This window comes from Panthera leo, chromosome F2 (genome assembly GCF_018350215.1).
Source record: "Panthera leo isolate Ple1 chromosome F2, P.leo_Ple1_pat1.1, whole genome shotgun sequence".
In the NCBI taxonomy this organism is placed as follows: domain Eukaryota; kingdom Metazoa; phylum Chordata; class Mammalia; order Carnivora; family Felidae; genus Panthera; species Panthera leo.
This window is the reverse complement of record NC_056695.1, coordinates 54,260,668-54,285,461: the sequence shown is the minus strand read 5'-3', so window position 1 is coordinate 54,285,461 and position 24,794 is coordinate 54,260,668. Positions and strand designations below refer to the sequence as shown.

The 24,794-nt window shown below is 36.8% G+C and overlaps 1 protein-coding gene across 1 annotated transcript in view; it reads right to left on the bottom strand.

The window, feature by feature from the left end:
* The window catches only part of PKHD1L1 (PKHD1 like 1), a 158,517-nt gene extending 135,048 nt beyond the window's left edge, over positions 1-23,469 (bottom strand). Inside the window, exons 1-9 of the mRNA XM_042923667.1 lie at positions 23,397-23,469; positions 21,463-21,552; positions 12,070-12,214; positions 11,029-11,137; positions 9,936-9,993; positions 8,269-8,362; positions 5,326-5,379; positions 4,635-4,708; positions 3,324-3,366 (exon numbers count right to left, since the gene is read on the bottom strand). Coding sequence (XP_042779601.1) covers positions 3,324-3,366; positions 4,635-4,708; positions 5,326-5,379; positions 8,269-8,362; positions 9,936-9,993; positions 11,029-11,137; positions 12,070-12,214; positions 21,463-21,552; positions 23,397-23,469 — 740 coding nt within the window. The remainder of the gene's footprint in view (positions 1-3,323; positions 3,367-4,634; positions 4,709-5,325; positions 5,380-8,268; positions 8,363-9,935; positions 9,994-11,028; positions 11,138-12,069; positions 12,215-21,462; positions 21,553-23,396) is intronic.
* Positions 23,470-24,794: the final 1,325 nt, after the last annotated feature.

Here is a 24,794-nt window from a genome sequence, read left to right as displayed (position 1 = left end):
ATAGAATTTGAAGTCAGGCAAGTTGAGTCCTGACCTCTGGCTCCTATCCTGTATCCTACACAGTTCTCTTCTCCTGCCACTCACTAATCTGCATGAAAGCACAATGAATGAAAGCAGGTTAACAGTAACGCACCAGAGTTAAGTCACCCTTCACAAACATAGAACTTATTCACATTTTTTGACAGACATAAGATTTGCACTTTCATAGCCTGGAGAGCATGGACGGTAAGGAATCTGATCCTAGAAATTAAATGCTGTTCCCTTAATTACCTCAATGTAATTCATAATTAGAGAAGTTAAGAAATTCAAGTATTAAGACTGAAAGCCCATTCATTATATTTCTAACACACCAAACTAGAATCTAAAAGGATAAGGCAAATCTTGTGGTTGAGACCAGCAGTGAACTACAAATCTGACCCAAGCACTATGATCCACATTTGCAAGACTAAAGGGTCTCTGCAAATACTGAATGCTAAATTAGTTATTTAAGAAGTTCATACTGGATTCATGTTTGTATGCTATAAGCCTTTCAATTGATTTCTCAAAGATCTGAAATGATGCCAGCTCCAAAAATATTGTCTGTGGCCAGATCCTGCGTCTGAAAAATTAACCCTGCTTCTTAAGTTGGTGGGAAAATTGCCTCCTGAAATAAAATTTGAATGTAATTTATTTGGTATGACACTGAGGTGATTTTCACTAATTCATTGATAATGACTAGGCATTTCTCAATTAAGACAGCCTCATCTGAACCTTATCAGTTTGGAACAGCTGTTGTTTGAACTTGGGGTAATAGAGGAGAGAAGGTGAACTATTAAAAGAAATAGAGAATGGAAGCCACGATGGTCTTTAATTGGTTCATTTGATATTCAGGAAGACTCCTGAAATTTGTAAAATATGGATTTTTTAATTTATAAAATGATTTAACTTTTTAATGCCATGTAATCGTAAAACTAGGCTTTTAAAAAGTATATGCCATATTTTTACCAGTTACCTTAAAGTCCTAAGATTGTTTTATATAGAAACACAGTTTCCTCAATTCTGAGACATTAATACAAAAGAAAAGCTACTGGCTTTAAAAAAAAAAAAGGAATTATACACCAAGATCACAGAATCAACTATTTTAAGCAATATTTTTGCCTATATTACGTGCAAATTTGCTGGCTTTTTAAAATTGAAAGTTTAGGGCTTGTTAATGCAACATGCTGATTTATATATACTTATCAATCACATTCAAGCTTGATCACTCAAACCTATTTTTAGATAATTATTTCTCTGAGAAATCTATGATGGATTTGGTAATTAATACCTTTCACACAGACTCAGAACTAAGAATTCATCTTTTTCACCTGAAGAAGAATGGCAGTGGCATTAAAAAAAAGCAAATATGTTTCAAGAAATCATTTAAAACTCAGTAATTACTGCTTCTAACATGATTTTCTAATTTTTTCAATAAAATCCTATTGCCTATATACATATGTAGGTACTGTCCCTGCTGAAAAAAAAAGCTGGTAAATCATGGGACACTATGTCATTTGCCCCATGGAAATCACAACAGTGAGTCATAGTACCATTTACATGCCATCCACTATGGTCTGCCCTTGAATAATATTCTTCATGGTTTTGGTCCAGTCTGTATTGGTCTATAATAAAGTATGCAATCCAATCATCACTTTGTTATAAACCTATTCCTTCTGGATGTCTGGAACCAGATGATCCTCAAATACAATGATAATGGATTTGGTCTCACCAACTCAATTACGGTTCTATGCATGAAAGGATCAAACATCATCCTTATTTTGCAGTCTGTGAGGAATAACACCTACTTTGATTGTAATATTGCCATTCTTCTCAATCTTTTTCATCTTTTTTCAATCTTTTCTAATCATTCATCTCTCTTCAGAAACAAAAAAGAAATCAAAAGACTTATCCTATTATTGATCTACTACAGCTATGTTAGTATTGGATGGCTTGATAGTATGATTTATTTGGATTTCTGTTAACTGGCTCATTTTCTCATTGGAAGACACTATGATACATTGGGCAGAATAATTCATTTAGGTTTGGCACATCTTGGTCCTGCCCATAAAAGGCCATTAGCATGCCCCAGTTAGTGTGACAGCCAACAGATGTCCCACACATTTACAAATGCACAGAGAGGTGGGGTAATCCTGCCATGGTCAAAGAATTCTGGATCAGGATGTTACGTAGTGATCCAATGGTGGTTCTATGGCTGTAACCCTCCACCACTCTTTGCAGAGCACTGGAACGGAATGCTCAGAGGCTGGAGTTAAGCTGTGTGGGTTCACATTCCAGCACTCCTTCCAACTGGCTGAATATCCGTGGGCAAATTACTCAACATTCCTGAGCCTCATTGTCCCCAGTGTGCAACACAGGGGAGATGGTAACACTCAATTTCATAGGTTCTTGGGAGAATTCAACTAGACAATATATGTAAAGTGCTTAGTACCATGCCTGCGACTAAATGTTCTTTATTATCTGTAATATGAGGTTTGCAACATGTGTTGAGATTTGCATATTCTGATATTTCTATAAACATATGGTAGTCTTTCTTAGTGAAATTAGGATGTAGGATATCTACATATAACTCCCTTTCTCCAATTTGTGCCTCAGACACAGCCTTTCAGCTGTTGGGAAATCTAGCATTACCTAAAACAACAAGTCAATCTTTGACTGTGATACTGAAAAGGGTTCTTTTAGGTCTTACAGCTTTTCTGACTTAATTGTAATTCTTTTGATAACCGAATAGTTCAGTTTTGATGTGAACTAATGTTAAGAGTAAATAAAATCTTGATTGATTCCAAGATGATTTCTAGCTTTATTAAAAATCATGATTATAAGTGATTAACATTGGTGCTAAGATGGACAATTGAGAGCTGTAACTGCCATCTTTCATCACTCTGTATGTCTTGATGCTTTAAATGAATACCTTTATGCGATAATATTAACTGTGGGATTTTATTTACTCTTACATTAGTTCACATCAAAACTGAACTATTCAGTTATCAAAAGAATTACAATTAAGTCAGAAAAGCCGTAAGACATAAAAGAACCCTTTTCAATATCACAATCAAAGATTTATTTTGTTGTTTTAGGTAATGCCAGATTTCCCAACAGTTGAAAGGCTGTGTCTGAGATACAAACTGGAGAAAGGGAGTTACGGACCCCTTAAATATTAATTTGGGAGAAGAAAGTGATTAGCCGTTCTTTAATCTCTGGATCTATAGCACAAAGTAAATATATACTTTTATTTTATTTACCCAGTTGACTCAATTATGAAAATTATTATTTACAAAATGACCTACCTTCCATAATCACTATCCAAGATGAAGCTGACATTGTGATGACCTGGAATTAATTAAAATACACAATCAATTAAATTCCCAATCACAGGAGAACAATAACTATACATTATAAAGCTGATTTAAAACCAAAGTAAAGACATTTAAAATTAAAACTGTAATTATACAACCATTTATTAATCCTCAAAGACATTATCTGAAAGAAGTATTTTAAAATATACACACTAAGATGTCTCAAAATTGTAACTAGAGGGGTGCCTGAGAGGCTCAGTCGGTTAAGTGTCTGTCCTCAGTTCAGGTCATGATCTCATGGTTCGTGAGTTCGAGCCCCACATCAGGCTCTCTGCTGTCAGCACAGAGCCTGCTTCAGATCTTCTGTCCCCCTCTCTCTCTGCCTGTGCCCCACTCACACACTCTCTCTCTCTTAAAAATAAATAAACTTAAATTTTTAAAAAATATAACTAGAAAAACCTGATGAAATATAATAATGAATGAAGGATGATAAAAGAACATATGCATAACCATATACCCCTCAAATTTCCTTGATTCATTCAACAGCTATTTATTTGGGGAGACACTCTGCTAGGGAGATGAGAGATGCAGGGTGAGCTCTCGGTTCTCCAAACTGAGCATATTGTGCAGTAGAGGAAAGAGCCAAGCGCAATGACACAGAGAGCTAAAAATTGTGATAAAGCTATCAAAGAGAAGGAGAGTGAACTTTGAGAGTGGAAGGCAGGGCATCAGTGAAGGCTGTTTTGAAGACATGACATTTTATCGGAAATTCTCAAGATGGGAGGAGGCTTGTTAAGGCTCTGAGACAGAATGAAGTGAAGCTCATTCTAGAACTAAAGATTATAATGGATGCTAGCTGAACCTACTGTGGCAATCATTTCACAATATGTGAGTATCAAGCCATCAAGTTGTATGCCTTAAACTTACATAGTGATCTATGTCGATATAAAACTGGAAAAAAAGAACTGAAAGATTTATGTGCCTGGAGTACATAGACCAAGGGGGAAAAAAAAACAACATAAAAATTAAGGCTAAAGGGAAAACAGCTAAATTAGTAATGGAATTTTCTGGATGACAGAAGAATAAAAAAAAAGAAATCTGAAGAAGTTTACCCTCAATGTAAACCTTAGGAAAAAGGTAATTTATACATGCCTACATGAAACTGAAAAGAAGCCAAGGTAAAGAGGAAATGTTGAAAAGAAAGGGATGAAGGGGCAGGGGAGGTCTAAGAGAATATGAAACAAGGAAACAGAGTCAGTCAGGCATTTCTGAGAATTATGAAGAATGATGATCAACATTTACCAATATAGGTTCCAGTCGTCTTACAAATCATAGAACCCATGTCTCCATTTGGATGATCTAGTTTTAGACCATACCTAATAAAATATATATGTTAATTACAAAGTTTAGATTGACAATAGAGTTCTTAAATACTGTATTTCCCTTAAGTATCTATATAATAAAGATCCATTTATTGTCAAATAAATAATAAAATAAAATAAAGTAAAATAAAATAAAATAACTGTTTCCTTGAAAACATCTTATGGACTTTAGAATATCTATCAGGACAGAAACTGTTGCTACAACAAAAATTTCTGTAAAATGAAAATATTTCCCAGCCTTGGTTGAAGATACTTGAATAAAGCTTCAGTTTATAATTATTTTGTAGTTAACTTGGCTATCCCCATTGATATTCCTTTTAAATATTTTTAAATACTACCAAATGAAATAGTCATTTGACACAGATATTTCTCAAAATATCCTAAAACATACTAATCTAAATAGTCGTTCATATCATACTGTACTGGAGACAATAGGGGATATCAGGTTACATCTAACTATATAAATGACTGCTGATTTACCGTACAAAATATTATAATTTTAACTGTATTTTAGAGTATTCAACTATACAGTATTGCTAGATATTACTATTTACACTGGCATGTTTATACCTACTATTCATATTCTAAATAAAATTATTTGAATTACTTACAAATTATCAGATTGTGGTATGAGAAGCTCACAGGGCATTCCTCCAATATAAACTCTGTATAAATATTTTATTGGAAAAGATCAAGTTATGTTTAGTAAGTCATTTCAAAATGCTCTCCTCCGACTAAGCTCGCTGACACCTTATATTTTTCTCACAATCACTTATTATTATCCATCGCTCATTCATTCAACAAACACCTATTGTACATCTATTATGTTGCAGTCTCTGCTGTAGATACTGGCACACATCAGGGAATAAAACAAAAACCTTGCCCTTGTGGGACTGACATTCTAACTGGGAAAGACCTGATAACAAACATGATAATCATAATACATTTGGTGTGTTAGAAAGTTATAATACCACAGGAACAGAAAATGTGGAAACAGATAATGGGAACTCTTCCATCAGAAGTTCAATTAAGTCAAATACAAAACAGAATTTTGTGTTTTGTAATACAAAGTATGTTCCTTTAATTCCTACAGGTAGGAATTACACAAGGTCCACAGCAGAAACCCCACAGAGTAATCAGGATGAAAAGAAGAACTAACATCCTCAATGCCACTGGAATGGAAATAAAAAGCTGAGAAGAGGCAGGGTTAGCCTTGAGGGAAACATCTGCCTGTGCATTTCCCTAGATGACCAGGTCAACCTACTGCTTTAAGGATGACAGACCCCGATGCTATTGGAAGCCTGCAGGCATGACTGGTACTGTATTCTTTGCTGCACTCAGAACAAACCACCCAGCTTCCATGCCAACAAATCCCAAATTCAAAGTAAGTGCAGATACAAACATGAACTCTTAAAGTTAGGACTTGAGTTTGCAGAGAACTTTACACTTTTTAATATACTCTTACACACTAATCTTTTATCATTACATTAGGTTTGTAATACAAGTACACTGAATTACTGTACCCAGTATGAGATTTATGGATTCATATTCTCCTTCTAACCTCCCACTTTATTGCATCTAAATAATAAATTTAGCAGCGAACACCTATAGGCACTTACTATGTTTAATCCTTACAACCATCTTATGGGTTAGTAACTATTACTCTTCCATTTTATAGATGAAAAAACTGAGGCAGGAAGGTTAAGTAGCTTGCTTAAGCGTACAGCCATAAGGAATAGATTCGGGATTCAAACCCAGGCAGTTGGACTCCAGCAGGTGCTCTTAACCATGCCCAGTGATTCCCACAGTGATCTGGATTTCTCTATCAGTGGGATTACTACCCTATTTGGCCTTAAATATATAAAATTTTTTCCATCTTATCTTTTATACCAAAATCTCCTTAGTGGGTACCAAGTTTGTTAGTTATTTATGTGTCCTCTATAATTTGTACCTCATCTGAGTTTGGAGATTAGGCTGAATTGACAAGACCTGTGAGAAGCAGAAGCAGCTTAAACACCTTGGTGTCTTGACTTCCTGCTCAGAACATGGCCACTACTCCCTGCTAAGGGAATCAAGCCCAGTAAACTGCTTTGGGGGTACTTGGTGTCACAATTAAGATGGTAGAAATGAGATAAATGCAGTTCTAAGACCTTCTTCACCTCTCACATCAATAGATGTGTGAAAAGTTTTTCTACATTTATATATAGTATCTCAGGGTCTCCAGAATATAAGTACTAGGTAGCCTGATCTCTAGGTCGCTGCTGACTGCAGTCCTGTGATTTCATGAAATAATTTCTATCCATTCCCCTGTACTAAACACAAGAAATTTCAGCTACAATTGCGAAAAAAGGAATCTTCTTGAAGGTTAAGCTTTCTATTTCCTGGCATTATTATACGAAAGGATGACTTAGAAAATACCATCTAAGAATTAGAATATAAGCCATTCATGGCATTCAACTATATGGAAGCAAACAAAATCTTTATGCCAAACTATCTATACAAAATGTTAAGTACTTTTTTCTCTATTTAGTACTTATTTTATTATATGTAAGGAAACAATATAAACATTTTCAGAGTATTACACATACATACAAATGTGATTTGAGTTCTACCTCACAGAATGTTACCTAAATTACCTTTGTTTCATTTAGTAAAACCTTTCAAATTACTTGCTTTACACAGTTATATACTCATATGTGTGTATACATATATATCACCTTTTCAGTATTTAAAAAAACCTCTAATTGCTGTATGAACTGTTATCTAATTTATTTATCCATTTTATACATGTATTCGATAAGCATGGAGCCTCTTCAAAGCCATAGTACTGATTCTGTACTTCCTTCTATAGCAAATGAAGAGGGCTTTATGTCTTCCAAGGCAGGACTGAAATAGGTGTAGCACACCTATGCTACAGAAAGATAATGCTAGTTTCTGGTCCAAAATGTGGACAATTATTTCTTGATATTAGGTAAGTAGCCAATATTACCATCTGGTCCATAGCTGGTAAACAGAGGAACCAGTGTTCAAATCCTACACTGTCACTATAAGTTATTAACTATTTTCAGTTTCAGCACTCTCCCATGCACCATGGTGTAGAAGAAAAAGGGCCAAACTGCATGTTAGGAGGCTTCGGTTCCCCCCGTCTTCCCCCATCCCGCTGATCTTGACTAAGCTATAAACCTCCAAGCTGCACAGCTACATATATATACAAATTGAGGCAGTTAGATTAGGTAACAAGTTATCCAGTAATAAAGTTCTATGACTAACTCAATTACTATTGAACTTGCCTCCATGTTCCTTCCATTAATAATATCCATCAAAGAAAAAAAAAGAGTTACATCAAACCAAAAAAGAATGGCATATTGGCCCTTTGCTTCCATGCTGATGGATGAATCACCTAATAATCTACTTTTCTTCCTATAATATGGCTGAAAATACACTGCTTCATCCCATCACATTGTAGTGATTTTAATATCATTGGACCCATTAATTTTGGAATATCACATCATGAAATACCATGATAAGCATATGTTTCCACATCAAAAATTTACCTCAAAATCCTAACATTTTTCCCATTTGAGCTTAATGCAGTATTACTTCCGTAGACATCAGTGAAGATTCTGCCTTGGATAGTTATTAGTGTGCCTAAAACAAACAAACAAAAAAATCTGTGTAAGATTATCTATCCATACACCCATACACTTAATACCCAACATCAGAGGTATTCCCAATAAAACAGGCATCCAGATACTTAATCCCATGTTCATCACTATTGTTTACCATTGTTCTGAAAGTTCTAGCAAATACAATAAAACATGAGTATTTATGGTATTAAAGCACTATCTGTAAGTATTTATAGACAGTATTTATTAAAGTATTTATTAAAGCAGTTTTTCATGAAAAACAGAATGAATTATTCAATAAATACTGCCTGGGTCATGAATGACATATTTGAAAAAATAAATAAGATCTCTACCAAAAAAAATAAATAAATCCTAAGAGAAATAAAAATTAAATATAAAACTAAAACCATAAAAACTCTTGAAAAATAAGTACAAATTTATAAAATATCTATATAATTTGGGGTGGTACAGCCTTCTACAGCATAAAATGAATGAAGAAATGACAATGGTTAAGAGCTATAGATTTAATTTACAAAATAAAAAATGTCTTAATGACAGGAAAAACCATTAATGAAATTTAAAAGTAAATGGTAAATTAAAAAAAATACTTTCCACATAAAGATATATATATCTTTAAAATATAAAGAATTTTTGTAACTTAATATGGAAAAACTGACTAGCATTAAATTAAACCAATGTGATGAACAAGTAATTTATAAAAGAAGAAATACAAATGGTCAATAAATATACATAAATGAGTAATTTTTTTTTTATTTTTGTTTTACATTTATTTATTTTTTGAGAGACATAGAGAGACAGAGCACAGTTGGGGAGGGGCAGAGAGAGGAGACACAGAATCCGAAGCAGGCTACAGTCTCCGAGCTGTCAGCACAGAGCCCAACGTGGGGCTTGAACTCAGAAACTGAGAGATCATGACCTGAGCCGAAGTTGGACATCCAACTGACTGAGCCATCCAGGCGCCCCATAAATGAGTAAATTTAACCGCATAAATCAAGAACTGGAAAAATTAGAAATAAGCTACTATATTTTTCATATAAATACTTGAAAAAAATTAGTACTTAAAATTGTCAAGAGTATAGAAAAGGGTATTTTCACATATTCCTGTTGGGATTATACACTGGTATAATTATAACTATAATGAAGTGGAAGCCAGCTAAATGTCCGATAGAGGTATAGTTAAATACTTTATAGCAGATTCATATGCACCCATTGAAAATCATTTTTGAGACAATATTGAGAGCTATTGTATAATCAGAAATGTGTTATTTAGGGCACCTGGATAGCTTAGTCGGTTTGGCGTTCAACTTGGTATTGGCTCAAGTCGTGATCTCACGGTTTGTGAGTCTGAGCCACGCGCTGGGCTCTGCACTGACAGTGAGAAGCCTGCTTAGGATTCTCCCTCTTCCTCTCTCGGCCCCTCCTGCACTCACACATGTGCACTCTCTCTCTCTCAAAATAAATAAATACTTTAATAAAAAAGATATTACTTATAAATTATCAGATATAATAATTTTATATACTAAAAATTAAAGACCACAAACCAAAAAAAATATTTCAGCTGTCTTATAACAGACCTGGAGTTCCAGATAAAGGTGTGATGCTCTTTATTGTTGGGGTTCTGAAACTTTTTGCCTGTAAAATAATACTGTCAATAAGCTAATATCTCTGCTCCTTACATTATTTACATTTAAACAATATCCATAATATGACTGACAAAATATATCTTTTTACATATAAGAAAATAAAGTTTAGAATATTATTCTGATGATTCAAGATCTTTTCCTTAGCCACTAAAAATCTTCTTTCATTTCAAAATGTTTTTAGCTTGGAATTTTCACATTCAATCATCCTTCGTTATCAGTGTAAGTCAAACCCTAGTAATAAGGTTCTCTGGTAACAACTTTTAGGAATTTGGTGAAATAAAATTACAGAAAGCCTCCTTTTATTTAAGCCAATGGAGAAAAAATAACAAAGCATATTTCATAAACAGAAGTAAAACCTGGCAAAAGTCCATCAAAGTAAGCTTTAGTAACTAAGCTAATGATAACTTTCTAGAGCAATGCAGGTATAATTCTTAAGAATTGTGACAAACATGATTGGAATTGGGAGAGAGCAGAAGTCCAGGGAGCCCACAAGGGTGATGGAAACTCTAATACTTTTGATAGACACACATAATTTTTAAGAATATATGGATTATCCTTAGAAGAAATGTATTATTGTAAATAACTCTATATAGGGTAATTACATTTTGCATGACTTCTATGGTACGTGCAGTTATATTTCATCTCTTTACATTAGAAATTATAAAGAAAGGAAAAATAGGCTATTTAAAATGAAGGTGAATCCAATGACAATAAGAAAAGGAAAATCAAACTAAGAGTTGAAATGGAGAAAGAGAAAAAAGAGTATGAGTGAGGAAACAATTTAAAGTTTAAAAGTTTAATTCAATAGTAAAATTAAAGAGGGAAACAAATAAATGATAAAAGAGATTCCACTACTATAGAAGATAATTAAAACTGAGTGAAGTTATCCTTAGCTACCTGCTAGTATATTTTTTAAATGTGGAAAAGATAACAATCTGTAAAATTAAAAAATAAAAGCCCAGTTCTGCAAGAAAGCAAGCACGAGATCGATTATCCGTTAAGCTAAAGAGGAGATCCCATGTACATTGAAGGTGCATGCCCAGCTGTCAAGGCGACCTCTGCAGGTATTACTTTCTGTAACAGGAACCCCATCCACACTGACTCTCACGGTGTAGGAACCTTCTGGCATTGCTCTGCAAAGCAAATGAAGGAATGCAATGACCCTTTTATTTCATGTATACCATCAATAAAAAATACTGCCCCAGACTACAAGTCATTTTTGAAAACAAAGTGTCAAAAATTCTAATTGACGTACAGCTAAATTCCATTCTATATTATTAGAATTCCATTCTATATTATGGAGAGAGGTCCATCCTGAACTCTGTACTGCAGATTCTAGCATCATGGACCTCAGGCAAATGCTTATTCTAAGTGCACTGGTGCTTACTGAGGAGGAAAACAAATGTATTAACAAATGTAAGAATAATAACTTGAAACGCTATCATTGTCACCTTGGTACAGTTATGCTATGATTTGCTTTTTAAAAAGTTTGATCAAATTTCTAAGAAAGTTTTTGCTGCTGAAAAATAGCCAACAAGCTCAATGTAGATGAAATCCTCTAGAATACATGCTACCTGTCTTATTAGTAAAAGTTGCCATTTATAATGATTAATTTTTTCCTCTAAGTTGCTAATAACAAACATCATTTTGGGCTGATAGTAAAGAACTTGAAATGTCACTCTACAAAAGGATCATCTTTAATCTTAATGATTATGTCAAGACTTTGAACAAAATTAATCAAATCAGACAGGAAAGCATAATTTTGATATTTTGAGGAGAATCATTATGATTTAATAGTAGCCATTTATCTTCTAAAAGGGATCAACAATGATAAGATAATAGCTATAATAACCTGGGAGAAGATTTAGAATATATCTTATTGTGCCAATATGTGGAAAGAGCATTACAACTCAATACAATAAAGTTATAAAATAGTCTAAACTACATGAAATAAAGACAGCTGATCATCAGAAAATATTATTAATATCCAGATTATATAAAAAACTATATAAAACTAATATGTATATGAGAAAGATATTCTTATTAAAGGTAGTATAAAACATACCTAGTATAGCATGTAATTTGAGTTGAATGACTTGAATCCTTTTCTACATCACAAGAAAATGATTGGAAAGAGGAAACTAATTGCACACTGTTTCCCAACTCAGCATTATCAGCTCCATAGTTAAACTGGTTTGCTTGAGCAAAACCTGGAAAGGTAAAAACACTGAATTATTATTAATGGAATTCTGTTTTCAAAGATCTAACAATTGTCATTCAGTACTGAATCATCAATAAATAATAAGGAATAGTACTAAAGTAAGCAGTTAACCTATTTTGTATTTATCCCAAGATTATAATCCTCCTTGGAAGCATAAAAAATTGCTTTCAATTCATTTCTCCACAAAAGTAATGCTTGAGAACGTATTATTTGTTAGGCATGGAATTAAATAGCTTAGATTCCAGTGGTAGGGTGTGAAAGGCTGGAGAAAACAGACGTGCACCAATTGCTGTATCTGCTGGGGATAAATGCTATGAAACCAAGCAGGCCTGATGGGGTAGGAAGAGTAGATGAGGCGAACACTATTTTATAAGGGATGGAATCTTTACTTTGAGTTCCTACAAAGCAAAGTCTGAGGTGAGAACTTGCAAGCAAATGGTTTATTCAAGTGATGACCCTTTTGGGACAAAAGAATAAAACCTGAAGAAAGAAAACCTGAGCCAAAAGCACAAGTGGGGTTCAATCTTGCTGGAAACTTCCAAGGAAACTACAGACTACCTCTCGGAATCAAAGAATCAATGGCAAGAAACATCACTTCATCAAATCCTGTCCGCATTAGTTGAGAGTTCTCCCTAGGGGAAAAGGGTTTTTCCTGCACTTTCGGGCTGCACATATGTCCACATGCCATATGGATTCCAATGTCCCAAGTCATTGCATCAGTGAAGCCCTGGGACAATAGACAAAGACATGCTATGGGCACAGAAGGCAAGAGCTACAAGCATAGACTTTGTCAAAGTATATGAGGGACTATTTGCCATGGCTGTGGCTAGCATTAGAGGTGAGAACAAGAGGATGTGAAGCTGAGTGTAAAAGACACCTCTTACAGTCAACTCTTCACAACATATAGACATGCTTATGCCCCACATTTTAAGTACAATCCATTTTCAAGCCAAGAGCTCTGTTAAAGATTTAATACCAGAAGGTTAGTGGGGCAAGATACACACCACACTAACATAATGGTTCCTGAGGCTATAATGAATACTTACCATACCCATTTTATTTTTTTTACCACACATAGATTTCCTTACCCTTAACCAGTACTTCAACTAATGGAGTGACACTATCCTTCATACTGAGGGTCTGAGCCCTTAATTGCCTTGCCCTTGTTAGGCTATGGTTACCACAATCGCCTATTCACAGTTATCACTGGACACAGAAGCCAAGAGATACTCCATTAATACCCTGAATTCCAGACATATTCCTCCCTATCTCCATTAGGGAAAGCAACCCTACCTCTCCATGATCATCAGTACTGATTATCTCTAGTAGTCTGCTAATTATGTTTGATGAATTCAAACAGATCAAGTAGTAGTGGTCGTTTCAGTTCAGTGGAAGCCATACAGGGATCCCTGGCAAAAGCATTCTCTAGGGGTGCCTGGATGGCTCAGTCAGTTAAGTGTCCAACTTTGGCTTAAGTCATGATCTCACAGTTCGTAAATTTGAGCCCCTCATTGGGCTCTCTGCTTTCAGCATGGAGCTCACTTCAGATCTTCTGTTTCCCTCTCTCCCTGTTCCTACCCCACCAGCTCATGTGCACACACACTCTCTCTCTTAAAAAAAGAAAAAAAGAAAAAGAAAGAAAAAGCATTCTATAATCCAGCAGAATCTAAAACTGTAGGGACAGAAAGCACAGATTCAGTTTCCAGATCACTGGAAGCAATACTGACAGAGAGTAACCATTTTTTCCCAGCTCCAAGTATTCTGTCTCTTGGGAAACAGCAGCATGTATCTGCCATGGCTCCATGCATATGGCATATGATGGAGGCTAGCATCTCACCCCACAGAACGTTGTTTCCTAGCTGGGATCTTTTATAGACCCCTTTTATAGCTGACTTATCTTTTATAGACCATTCCATCATTCTACTAGGCCACATCTTTCAGGGTAACACAGGTTTTGTGGTCATGTGCCAATAATTACAACTTTTTCACTATAAAATGTTTTCTTTGTTATGAGGCACTATTCTGTGGAATTTCATGGCAATAACTCAGACTCTGGAAGCTCTAAGATGGAACTGGCAGAGGCACTGTGGATAGAGAAGGCAAAATCTATATCCGAAGTGTCTGTTCCTGCAATAATCATCTTTGTTCTTTCCATGAGAGAAGGGGAGTAATGCAATCAACTTGTGACTAAATAGGTGGTGGACTTCTTGAGGGATGGACCCTATTGAGGGCTTAGTATTGGTCTCTGCTACTGGCAGGTCAGGTATTCAGCAACTGCAGTGAGCAGCTTAGCCTCGGGAAAAGGGAGTCCATGGTATTGGCCCATGGCCTTCACCTCATGGCCCCTCTGTTCATGGGCCCATTGCACAAGCACTGAGGTGGACAAAGAGAGAAGTTCCTGAATGAGTCACTCCATCAACGTGGTTGCTCTGTTTCCTCTGTGGGGGATCCTCTCTTGCAGGAACTAACTTGAGACATACAGATCTGTATACTTTGTGCTCATACCATGAGCCCCTTCACATGCCTGTTTCCAAGACCTTCTTGTTTCTGATTTCAAACCCTGTTTCTGGGATATAGGAGGCATGTGACATAAATGGTCAAGAAAGCTTTTTGGAAGGAGTAAGCCAGGAGACTATCTATGGCGCGTGCATTTTAGATAGAGGGAACATGATGTTCAGGGTCCTATACTGGGAACATGTTTCTGGACTCAAGAATTAGCAAGCACGGTTGGAGAAGTATGTGTGAGAAGAGTGGCAGGACATGGGACCAGAAGTTGAGGCATTTAGATTATTTTTATGAGTGAGAAAGCACTAGAGGCTTCATAGCAGAGGAGGGGCGTGATGTGACTTACATTTTCTAAGATTCACTAGCTTCTATTCTGAGAATATAGACAAGGGGCAGCAGTGAAGATGCTATTTCAGTGGTCAATGGATAAATAATTGGCATGGGGTCAAGAGAATATTGGAGGACAATCAGTGAAGAGAAACTTATACCTTTCGGGGGTGTTTTACTGTACACAGAAGCAGAGACGTGGGTGGTAGCCAGAAGGGGGTTGTGGGGCAAGAGGAAACTTGATGATTTTGCTCTTGTTTTTTTTTTTAGGTTGGTGAAATAACAGTATGTTTGCATGCTAATGGGTGTGATTCAATAGAACCAGAGAAATAGATGATGTGAAACAGAGTAGAAAATTATTTTTTAATTGATGAAAATTATTTTAATCTTACTATAAATATATGAAAATTCCAGACTAGATCTGGAAGTAGTTAAATATCCATTAAGTAATTTTATGCCACAGGTACGTATTTTATATAGTTGGAATAACATTCAATTTTGAAAATAACCCAAGAAATAATATCTTTGGTTAAGATTAATTGGATAATGTTCTATTGATTAAGTCCTATAATTAAATATTCTTCTAATAAAAATGTTTAAAAGATACTTAGTATTCTAACATGCAGAGTGAATCTATGAATTTGTTAATGTTATAATATTTTCTGGAATAAAGTTAAGTTAGTAAATGAGCAGTAGTTGACCACTTCAAAATCTAAAATTCCTAAATTCTTAGTTTTAAAAAGTATGTGCGTTTTTAAATGTTATTTTTTTTCTAACTATCACAAGTGCTTAACATTAAAACAGCACTATTGCCAAATTGATGACTAATATTTTTTAATTATGAATTTTTTTCCTTTGCATACATGTCATTAATGTAAATTTATAAGTTATCTGAATTTCGGAACCTAATCACCTACATAGCATATTGTCCCACAGTACCATAATAAACTTAAAATCTGCAAGCCACGAAAAATATTAAACCCAAAGATGTAGATTTAACTCTAAATCCTGTGTATATATTACTAATGTTAGAAAAAATAAATATTAAGTACTTGCTTTAAATTGTCAGTAGTTTTGCAGCTTGTTTCAGAAAACAATCACTACTACCACAAGTGCTCACAATTAACAACCTTTAATAGTTGAAGTGGCTGAATTGGGGTTGACAGATATCTGTGGCGTGACTTCTTTTTAAAGTATTGAACATTTTCGGTGTTCTAAAAAGTCCATGAGAAAACATGAATATTGCCTTGTCTAAGGTAGGACTGGAAGTAGGACTACACTGTTCCAGAGGTTCATCAAATGCCAAAGCCCCAAAGCCCCAGCTCTGGTAAAGCTACATGTTAGACTATAGTGCCTTTATTTTTATTTTATTTTATTTTTTTAAGTTTATTTATTTGCAGAGAGAGAGAGAGAGAGAGAGACAGAGACAGAGAGACAGAGAGACAGAGAGACAGAGAGAGAGAGAACGAGCAGGATAAGGGCAGACAGAGAAAAGAGAATTCCAAGCACACTTCGCAATGTCAGCGCAGAGCCCGATGCGGGGCTCAAACCCATGAACAGTGAAATCAGGACCCGAGCTGAGATCAAGAGTTGGGGTTTAACCTACTGAGCCACCCAGCTGCCCCAGGAGATAGCGCTTTTAAAGGAACCCTGACATCCTGGGTAAAATCCCAGCTCCACATGTCCTTGTTGTATGACTTTGGGCATTAGAATTTTAGACATAAACTCTCTCATTCTTAAGTCTCCTCATCAGAAAAATGAACATAATAACATACTTATTAGATTGTAGGAAGACTAACCAAGGATTGTATATATTGCTTAGCTTGGTGCTTGGCTCACATGTTAAGAGCTCAGATGATATTTGCTCTTATTATTGGTCACAAAAATCCTGAAGTTTAAGTTCAGTATTAATATTCCTTTTTATAAATAACACAGAATAAGTGGGTGGTTAGGATTTGAATCTAATTGTAGATGTCAACCTGGCACACATGATATTGGAAGAAAAATAACATTAAAAAATGTTCATTACAAAGCTATTACCCATTACCATACATAACTTCCTCCAGACTCTATGTTCTTAGCTCTTCTCCTGTCCTTTAAACATAGAAAACATAAGCAGAACTCAACAAAGGGGAGGGATTTCAATAAATACCGCTTTCTTCCTCTAAGCATAAACCGTAAACAAACAGAACTTATCCAACATAGGCTAAAGTACAAATATAAGTATCAATTTAACATGTAAAAGATATCTGCATTGAATCTGAAGCTTTGATTCTAGGATGGCAGTTACTGCTAAAATGGAATTTTGAAAAGATACATGAAAACAGAGGAAAGCTAGCTACTTGAAAACGTGTTCTTTCCTTTTGCCAGCTAATGCTTATCTTTGGAGTTCCTGTTGAGTTTGAAATACACAGAAGGGCTGCTGGAAACTAACTAAAGCATGGAAAGTTTTACTAGTGGTGTGGTTCAGGATGTGATGCATGTATTTATTTTCCTATTAGGCACATGTCACATAATTGATATGGTAACACAGATCTGTTCATAAGCATTCTTTTTTTTAGTATATGTGCTGCCGAAGCGAGCACTGTTCATAAGCATTCTTAAGGCAAATACAATTGTAAAAAATAAAACCGACAAAAGAAGATATTGTTTGTTTGTTTTTTTTGCTTCGGAGTTGTTTTAATGTCATCTATATGCTTAATGTCACATTTATTTTTAATGTCATATATGTCATACATAAATTTTATACAGTATTTATGTCACATATATAGACATATCTCCCAGGAGTAAAATCTATAGGAAAGCATAGGCCAAATCTGTAAGATTTGTAAATATCCTCATAAATTCTCCTTAAAAAAACTATAGAAATATTTCTAATGTTTTAGCTAACTCCAAAGAGTTAAAAAGAATCCCCTCTGGAAAGAATTTCAGTATAAAAGTATAATTCTAAAAAATAATTGAGTATGAAGAAGATACCTCTGGAAGTACTCCAAAGCACAAAGATTACAGGAAGGGTTGGGTGTACCCTGGAAACAGAAAACGTTGAAGCTTCAGATGGAAATTCCTGGCATGTTGATGTATTTTTTTCTTTTGCAGAAAAACTGGAGATAAGACTTGCCAGGCACACAAACCTGGTTCTCCTGATAGCAGCCTGTGCTGCTATCATGGAAAATGTCAGTGTTGTTAAGGCCAGTAGTCGTTTTGCACAATGCAGGCTATTTGGGTTTCTCTAGTTAAAAACAAAGCAGAGTTGAAAGCATATAAACCTACTCCAAAGTTGTAACATTCAAAACAATGAGAAGGAAAGGTGCAGTGTGATGAAGGATGATTCCTAAAGAATGGAACCAAACCTATAACATAAATGCAAAAATAAAATAAAAATAATAAAAATAAAATAGCTCTAATTTACGGAACAGATAGTATCTATGGGTACCTTAGATACATCATCCTTTTCAATATTTACAACAGCCCCAACAAGTAGGAATTAATATCCCATGTTACTGATGAGGAAGCTGAGGCTTAGAGGAGTAACCAGCCCCAGTCACACAGTGGGAAGGGGCAGAGATGGGACAAAAGCCAGTCAGACTGGACCAAAAAGTCCCTGTGTTTTCATAACATTATAAAAACTATATAATTCAATACTTCGGTTAGACAAAAATATATGTAATAGGGAAATCTCTAGAAAAAAAAGCCAAAAGTAAAATACTACTCCTTCCATCTTACTCACTTTCTTAAGAGAAATATTAAAAAAAGACGTTTGAGAAATACAAGGTATGAATATAAAGTAACAAGGCCAAGAAAGTTAGAAACACTCCAGAACTAATCAAAACGATAACACTCCTCATCAAAGTAGGCCTCCTAGACAGAGACACAATTATTTCCATGATCATGCCATTGCTCAAGACACTTTTACTTAGGGGTTTTTAAGCACCAGACTTCAGCTCAGGTCATGATCTCGTGGTTCGTGGGTTCAAGCCCCACGTTGGGCTCTGTGCTGACAGCTCAGAGCCTGGAGCCTGCTTCGGATTCTGTCTCCCTGTCTCTCTGCCCCTCCCCCACTAGCACTCTGTCTCACTCTCTCTCTCTTTCACAAATAAATAAATATTTCAAAAATATTTAAAACACTTTTACTTAGGCCACATAATTGTAAAATTATATCTTTGGCTCCTGAAGCCTAGCCTTTAGAACAAAGTAATGCAGCAGCAAATTTCTGCCTGCAGTGGTGAATATGATATGTGGAAATAGCCGTAAGTCACATGGATACACCAAAATATTAACAGTAGACCTTTCTAGATGGTGGAATTTCAGGAATTCACTTTCTAAGTCGAACATTTCTATAACATTTAATTTTCTCACCATGACTTTTACAAAAATAAAGTATTTATATAGTCATATGGGACCAACATTTAGGTAATCATCTAGCAGTGACAATTCCATTTAGAAAGTGTTCTTGTGTGATTAATAAATTAGGTCTGCATGCAATTCTAAACATGAAATATGGGCTAGAGAGCACTGATGGAGTATGTGTATGTAGTTCTTCAAAAAAGTTTGTTCAAGTAGCACATTCACTTAGCTTTGGAAGTCTGGTGTGTTTTGTAAATTCATTACATTGCTCTATACACATTCTGTATATATCATGGGCCCTGAAAACCTACATAAAACAGTATTTGGACTCAGCCTCTGAGAAAGACATATGCTAACACATTTTTAGTCACCTGCAGTACGTGGGTAAAGTAAGAAGAGGGAAGACAAATCAAGGTGGGGATGCAGGTATCTGCAACTCAAATAGGATTTCACTATCCCATGATCCTCTATCTCTAGCAAGAGCATCCAGCAATTGAGACAGATGGGAAAACTAGAAATTCACCATGACACGAGTGGCACACAATACACTGTGACTCAGAAAGTCCATGTAAGAGCAAAGGTTACAGCTAAATTCATAAAGATGTTCTTCCAAAACACCTTAAGAATAGAATGTTTTGTTTTGTATTTATAACTAAGGGCCATCTGGGTCTACGTCCTTAATCTCAAAGAATGGTTTTTAGATCAGAAAAAGTTTAGGTCTCAAGGCAGAAAGAAATAGTTGAGTGGTGTTCTGTTCTGTTTTATTTTGTTGTGTTTTGCTTTGTTTTAGTCTGGGCATTTCTTTATGGCTTTGAAAACTCTGTTAAGAACCAAATAGCTTTCAAGCACATCTTAACAGCAATTTACAATACAAGGAAACTATGGATAAAGCCTCTTTTAAATTAGTCTTCAGCAAATACATTGGCTTTAGGTGTTTAGCTCTAAACAACAACAATCAAACGTTAGTCCAAAATATATTCTTCACAATTTAGAGGCATAAACCATTTTAAATATGTCATTGAGAGATCGAATTCTGCAGAAATGTTACTTAGAAGTATCGAAAGACATTTCAGTATGTATGACAGAATAATTAAATGTGTTGCTCTGTCCATTCTAACTCCCAAAGGTTCTCATTTGTCTTTTTATTTTAAAGACTAAATAATAGCTTTTTGTATTTTCAAAAATGCTTTTCTTTCCTATCCTTCAAAAATCCATGAACAGAATATTACTATTATTTAGAATGCAAAGGCCTTAGGACTAAAAGAACCATATATTTAATCTTAGGAACAGTTGTTCATTAAAGAAGTTCACTGATTGCCTACTATATTTCCACCCATGACCAGGCAAGGAGAAAGTTATACATAACCCATGCTTTGATGAAGTATATGAAAAGGATTGGGTGGCAGGAGAAGCCATCCAAAGTTTTGCTTTTAATTGCCTTTCTGCCTTCATTAACATTCTAGTTATCCATCACAGCCTCTTATTAAACATTCTACTTCCCAAGCCCTCCAAATGTTATATTTGATAAAGATAAATGTTATTAGACCCATGAAGAACAAAGCAAATAACTGCAAAGGTGGATTCAAGATTTTCCTTTTGGGGGCACCTGGGTGGCTCAGTCAGCTGAGCGTCCAACTTTTGCTCAGGTAGCGATCTCACCATTCCTGAGTTGGAGCCCCACATTGGGCTCTCTGCTGTCAGTGCGGAGCCTGCTTTGGATCCTCTGTTCCCCTCTCTCTCTCTGCCCTTCCCCTGCTCATGCTTTCTCAAAAATGAATAAACATTTTTAAAAAAATGTTCCTTTCAGTTCAGTCATTATAATCCAGATCTTGGAAGTTAAATTAAGCAAGTGATTATAATATGAATTCAGATGATCAGGATGGTAGAGATTGTTGGGGATTTTGTTACTTGTCAAAGGGGTAGAGTTAATATTCTGGCCAAATGGAGAAACAACTCTTATGGATTTTTTTTTAAACCACAAATCTCTAAATGTGATATAGTCTTTAAAATGCTTGAACCTTGGCCAAAAAAAAAGAAAAAGAAAAAAAGAGGCAACCTTACCTTCTCCTTTGATAGTCAGCCTTGTCGCTCCATTTATGCTGCCATATTTAGGTATTATTTCTGTGACTTTGGGAATAATTTTGGAGCCACCTGAAAGATATTACAGTGTGGAAGTAAAAGCATCAAGTACTCATTTCAAGCATCAAATGGTACCACATATTACAATGTTAAAAGAAAAACATCATGAAGATACAGGACTGAAAGTAAATACACCCATATTCTATTTGTGGCTCTACTACTAACCAATGATTTGACAGAAACTAAGTCATTAACTTAATTAATACCCATTGGCTTTATGCAAAGTACTATCTTAGGTGCCACAAAGAGTGGGAATAATACATGATCATTCTCATCACTCTTACCTATCATATTACAAAAGATTTATTCCAACCCTTAATTTCATGTAGTGCTCACTAACTACAGTTCCATAACTACAGTTAGCAGCCCACACAGCAGCAGACAATGCTGCAGAAATAATACTGTGGAGAAACGGGTTGTTCGTTATAAGAGCACAGAAGAAGTGCAAAGCTGGGTCAATTGAAAGAATAGTCCAGGTACAAAAGGTAATGATATGTCTTAAGAAGAAATTGTTTTCTGTGACAGCGTAAGACTTTAGGGAAGATAATTTCTGGGATCTTTTCAGCCTCCTGATGATAGTAAGTTTTTACTCTAATGGTCCCTAACTCATTCAATGAATGGTGTAAGGTTCCTGGGGATATACAAATGTATTGACAGTCCCAACTTTCCAAAAGTTAGGATAGACAGCACAGAGTGACAGCACACAGAAGACAGCACAGGGGCCATGGGTGACTAAGAAGGGGCACTTCATCCACACTGCTTGGGTCATACTGGCTTCTTGAAAGAAGGGGCACCCTGGCTGCATCTTGCAGGGCCAATGTGAATAGCTGGCCTGGACCAAGTTTGGGAAAGATAAAGAGGTCTAGAAACAGGGAGGGGCCTCTGCATACACAAGGTCTCTGAGTGGACTGCTTCTTTGGAGAACTGGAAGTATGCTTTAAAACAACTCAAAGATACACATTGGCTACAAGAGTTCGTTTTCTGCTTAAACTATACAAATCGTACTTATAAGATTCAGTAACAATTCTCAAAGTAGGTGGAAAAATTTAAGCGGAGACCAAAAAGAAAGGCCACACAAATTACTGTTTAAAATGGATATATGAGAAAAGGTTAAAGAAATTATAATCGTATAGTCCATTCCTGCATGCAAAAAGTTTAGTATGGACTTCAGATGTGTCTGTACTTTAGGTCTGACTTTGCCAAGAGCTCCAAGACTGATCCTGCTTCAGGCACATTTATAACTCCCACCAGCTCACAGCCAAGAGTAGGAAACTCCAGTAAGGACTCTGAACCCTATCTCCAAGACCGTGCTGCTCCTCACCTATCTCAGGTTCATCCTCCTGTTATCTCCACGGACAACTCCAATTTCTTATCTTATCATCTCTTCCAACTCTCTCCTGGGTATTACTTTGAAGGCACAGGGCAGCTGCCCCTGAAAGTGACTGACACCAGTCACAGAGATCCATTCCTGTCCTAAGGGGGGGGGGGGGGGGGGGGGCACTGCTCTCCATACCTTGGGGGAAAGGGACCCAAAAAGAGTGAGAAGAGAGAGGACTCAGACTGTGTCCCCCATCCCCACCCAAGTTTCAGTGTCTTTTTCAATGGAGTCACTTGGGGGTGGGGGCGGAGAGGTTCCATAATTCACGCAGGAACTCTTAAGACTTCAGAGCAATCCCTCTTCTCTTCTGTCTCTGTCTCTCTGTTAGGCCTGCCCTGCAGGTCCCAGGTCCGCAGGATCGCCATGCAGCCGCACTCGCAGCCTTGGCGCAGGGCTGGTGGCAGGCAGTCCCGCCTCTCCCACGCCACCCCTGGGATCAGGGGTTGCGTCTGCACGGACCGTGCCCGGGATGAGTTACCTGTGCGGGGGTCCGCGGCGCACAAGAGCAGCCCCCAGAGGCCCCAGGTTCCCAAGAGCCACAGGTGTCCCATCGCCGCGCCAGCCCCTCAGAGTCCGCGCGCGCCGCTCACTCGCAGCTGCAGCCAGTGTCGGGCTCGGGTCCGGGCGGAGACGCGCTCGCGCGCCACGCTCTTCCCACGCACGCAGACAAACTCAGCCACCCGAGGCCCGCCCCGCCCCGGGCCGTCCCGCCGCACCTCTGGGATTTGCACGCAGATACACTCCCCTGCGCGGGAGAACTGATCCCGCCCCGACCGGTCTGTGGTGATCAGACCTCCACAGGCAAACCTGGGTGCTGACGTCTGAAGGCTGTCCCCATGAGTGTAATGACTCCACTTCATCTGGCAACAGAGATCAATGGGCAAGTTTTCCATGAATCCTGCCCCACTCCCCACCCCCCTTCAATTCTAGGCCTACACACTTTCATTTGCCAGTCTGCTTTAATTATTATCACCAGGTGGGCCTAAAAGTCCACCTAATGCACAAACCCCACACGTTTTTCCCCCTTCACATTCATATAAATTAGTGCTGATCCTTTAATTGACAATCATACTAATATGTATCGATTTCTCTGCATGTCCCAAACGCCATGCCCAGTGCTTTAGAGACTTCAACTCACAATAATCCCCAAAGGACTCTTACGATTACTATTAATGACAATTACTATTGTTATCCCCGTTGTTCCAAGCTGTGGACTGAGGCACCAAACTTTGAGTGACTTGCCCAAGGCCACGTAGCTAACTGCAGTGAGGACCCAAGCAGTGACTCCAGAACCAATGCACTTAACCCCTCCACTGCCCCCCAGTTTAGCACACCTCTAGCGAGGGTTTGCAATGCCTAGGACATACTCATCCTAAAAATTATTCATTATCTATCTGAAATTCACATTTAACTCAGTATCCTGTGTTTACTAAACCTGACTACTCTAGCTGGGAGGGAAGAGAGAAGAAATAGAAGCGAGAACTCTAAAATATGAAAAATAATAATATTAGGCCCTTGCTCTTCAAGAGTTTATACCTAGCTCATCGGGGGTTGAATGTTTTTGTTGTTGTTAGATCCGGTTAATTACATTCATCTCATAATGTTCTGCAAACTGACTCCCCATGTCACCATCCCACAGAAACTAGTGCCTGCAAGGTACCACTGCCTCTGGGAACTCTTTGTAGCATGTGACACTGGTAACATCTTTCTTGAAATTCCATTCCTCTGAAGAGTCTTGGGTTTCTTCCTACCTCTCCAATCATTTCCATCTTCTACTTTTCTCTTACTTCTTCTTCCTGAAAATTGATGTTTCTGCAGGTTTTACTCACCCTTCCCTCCTCTATCTGGAAGTTGGTCAATTAGCAGAAAATCAGCT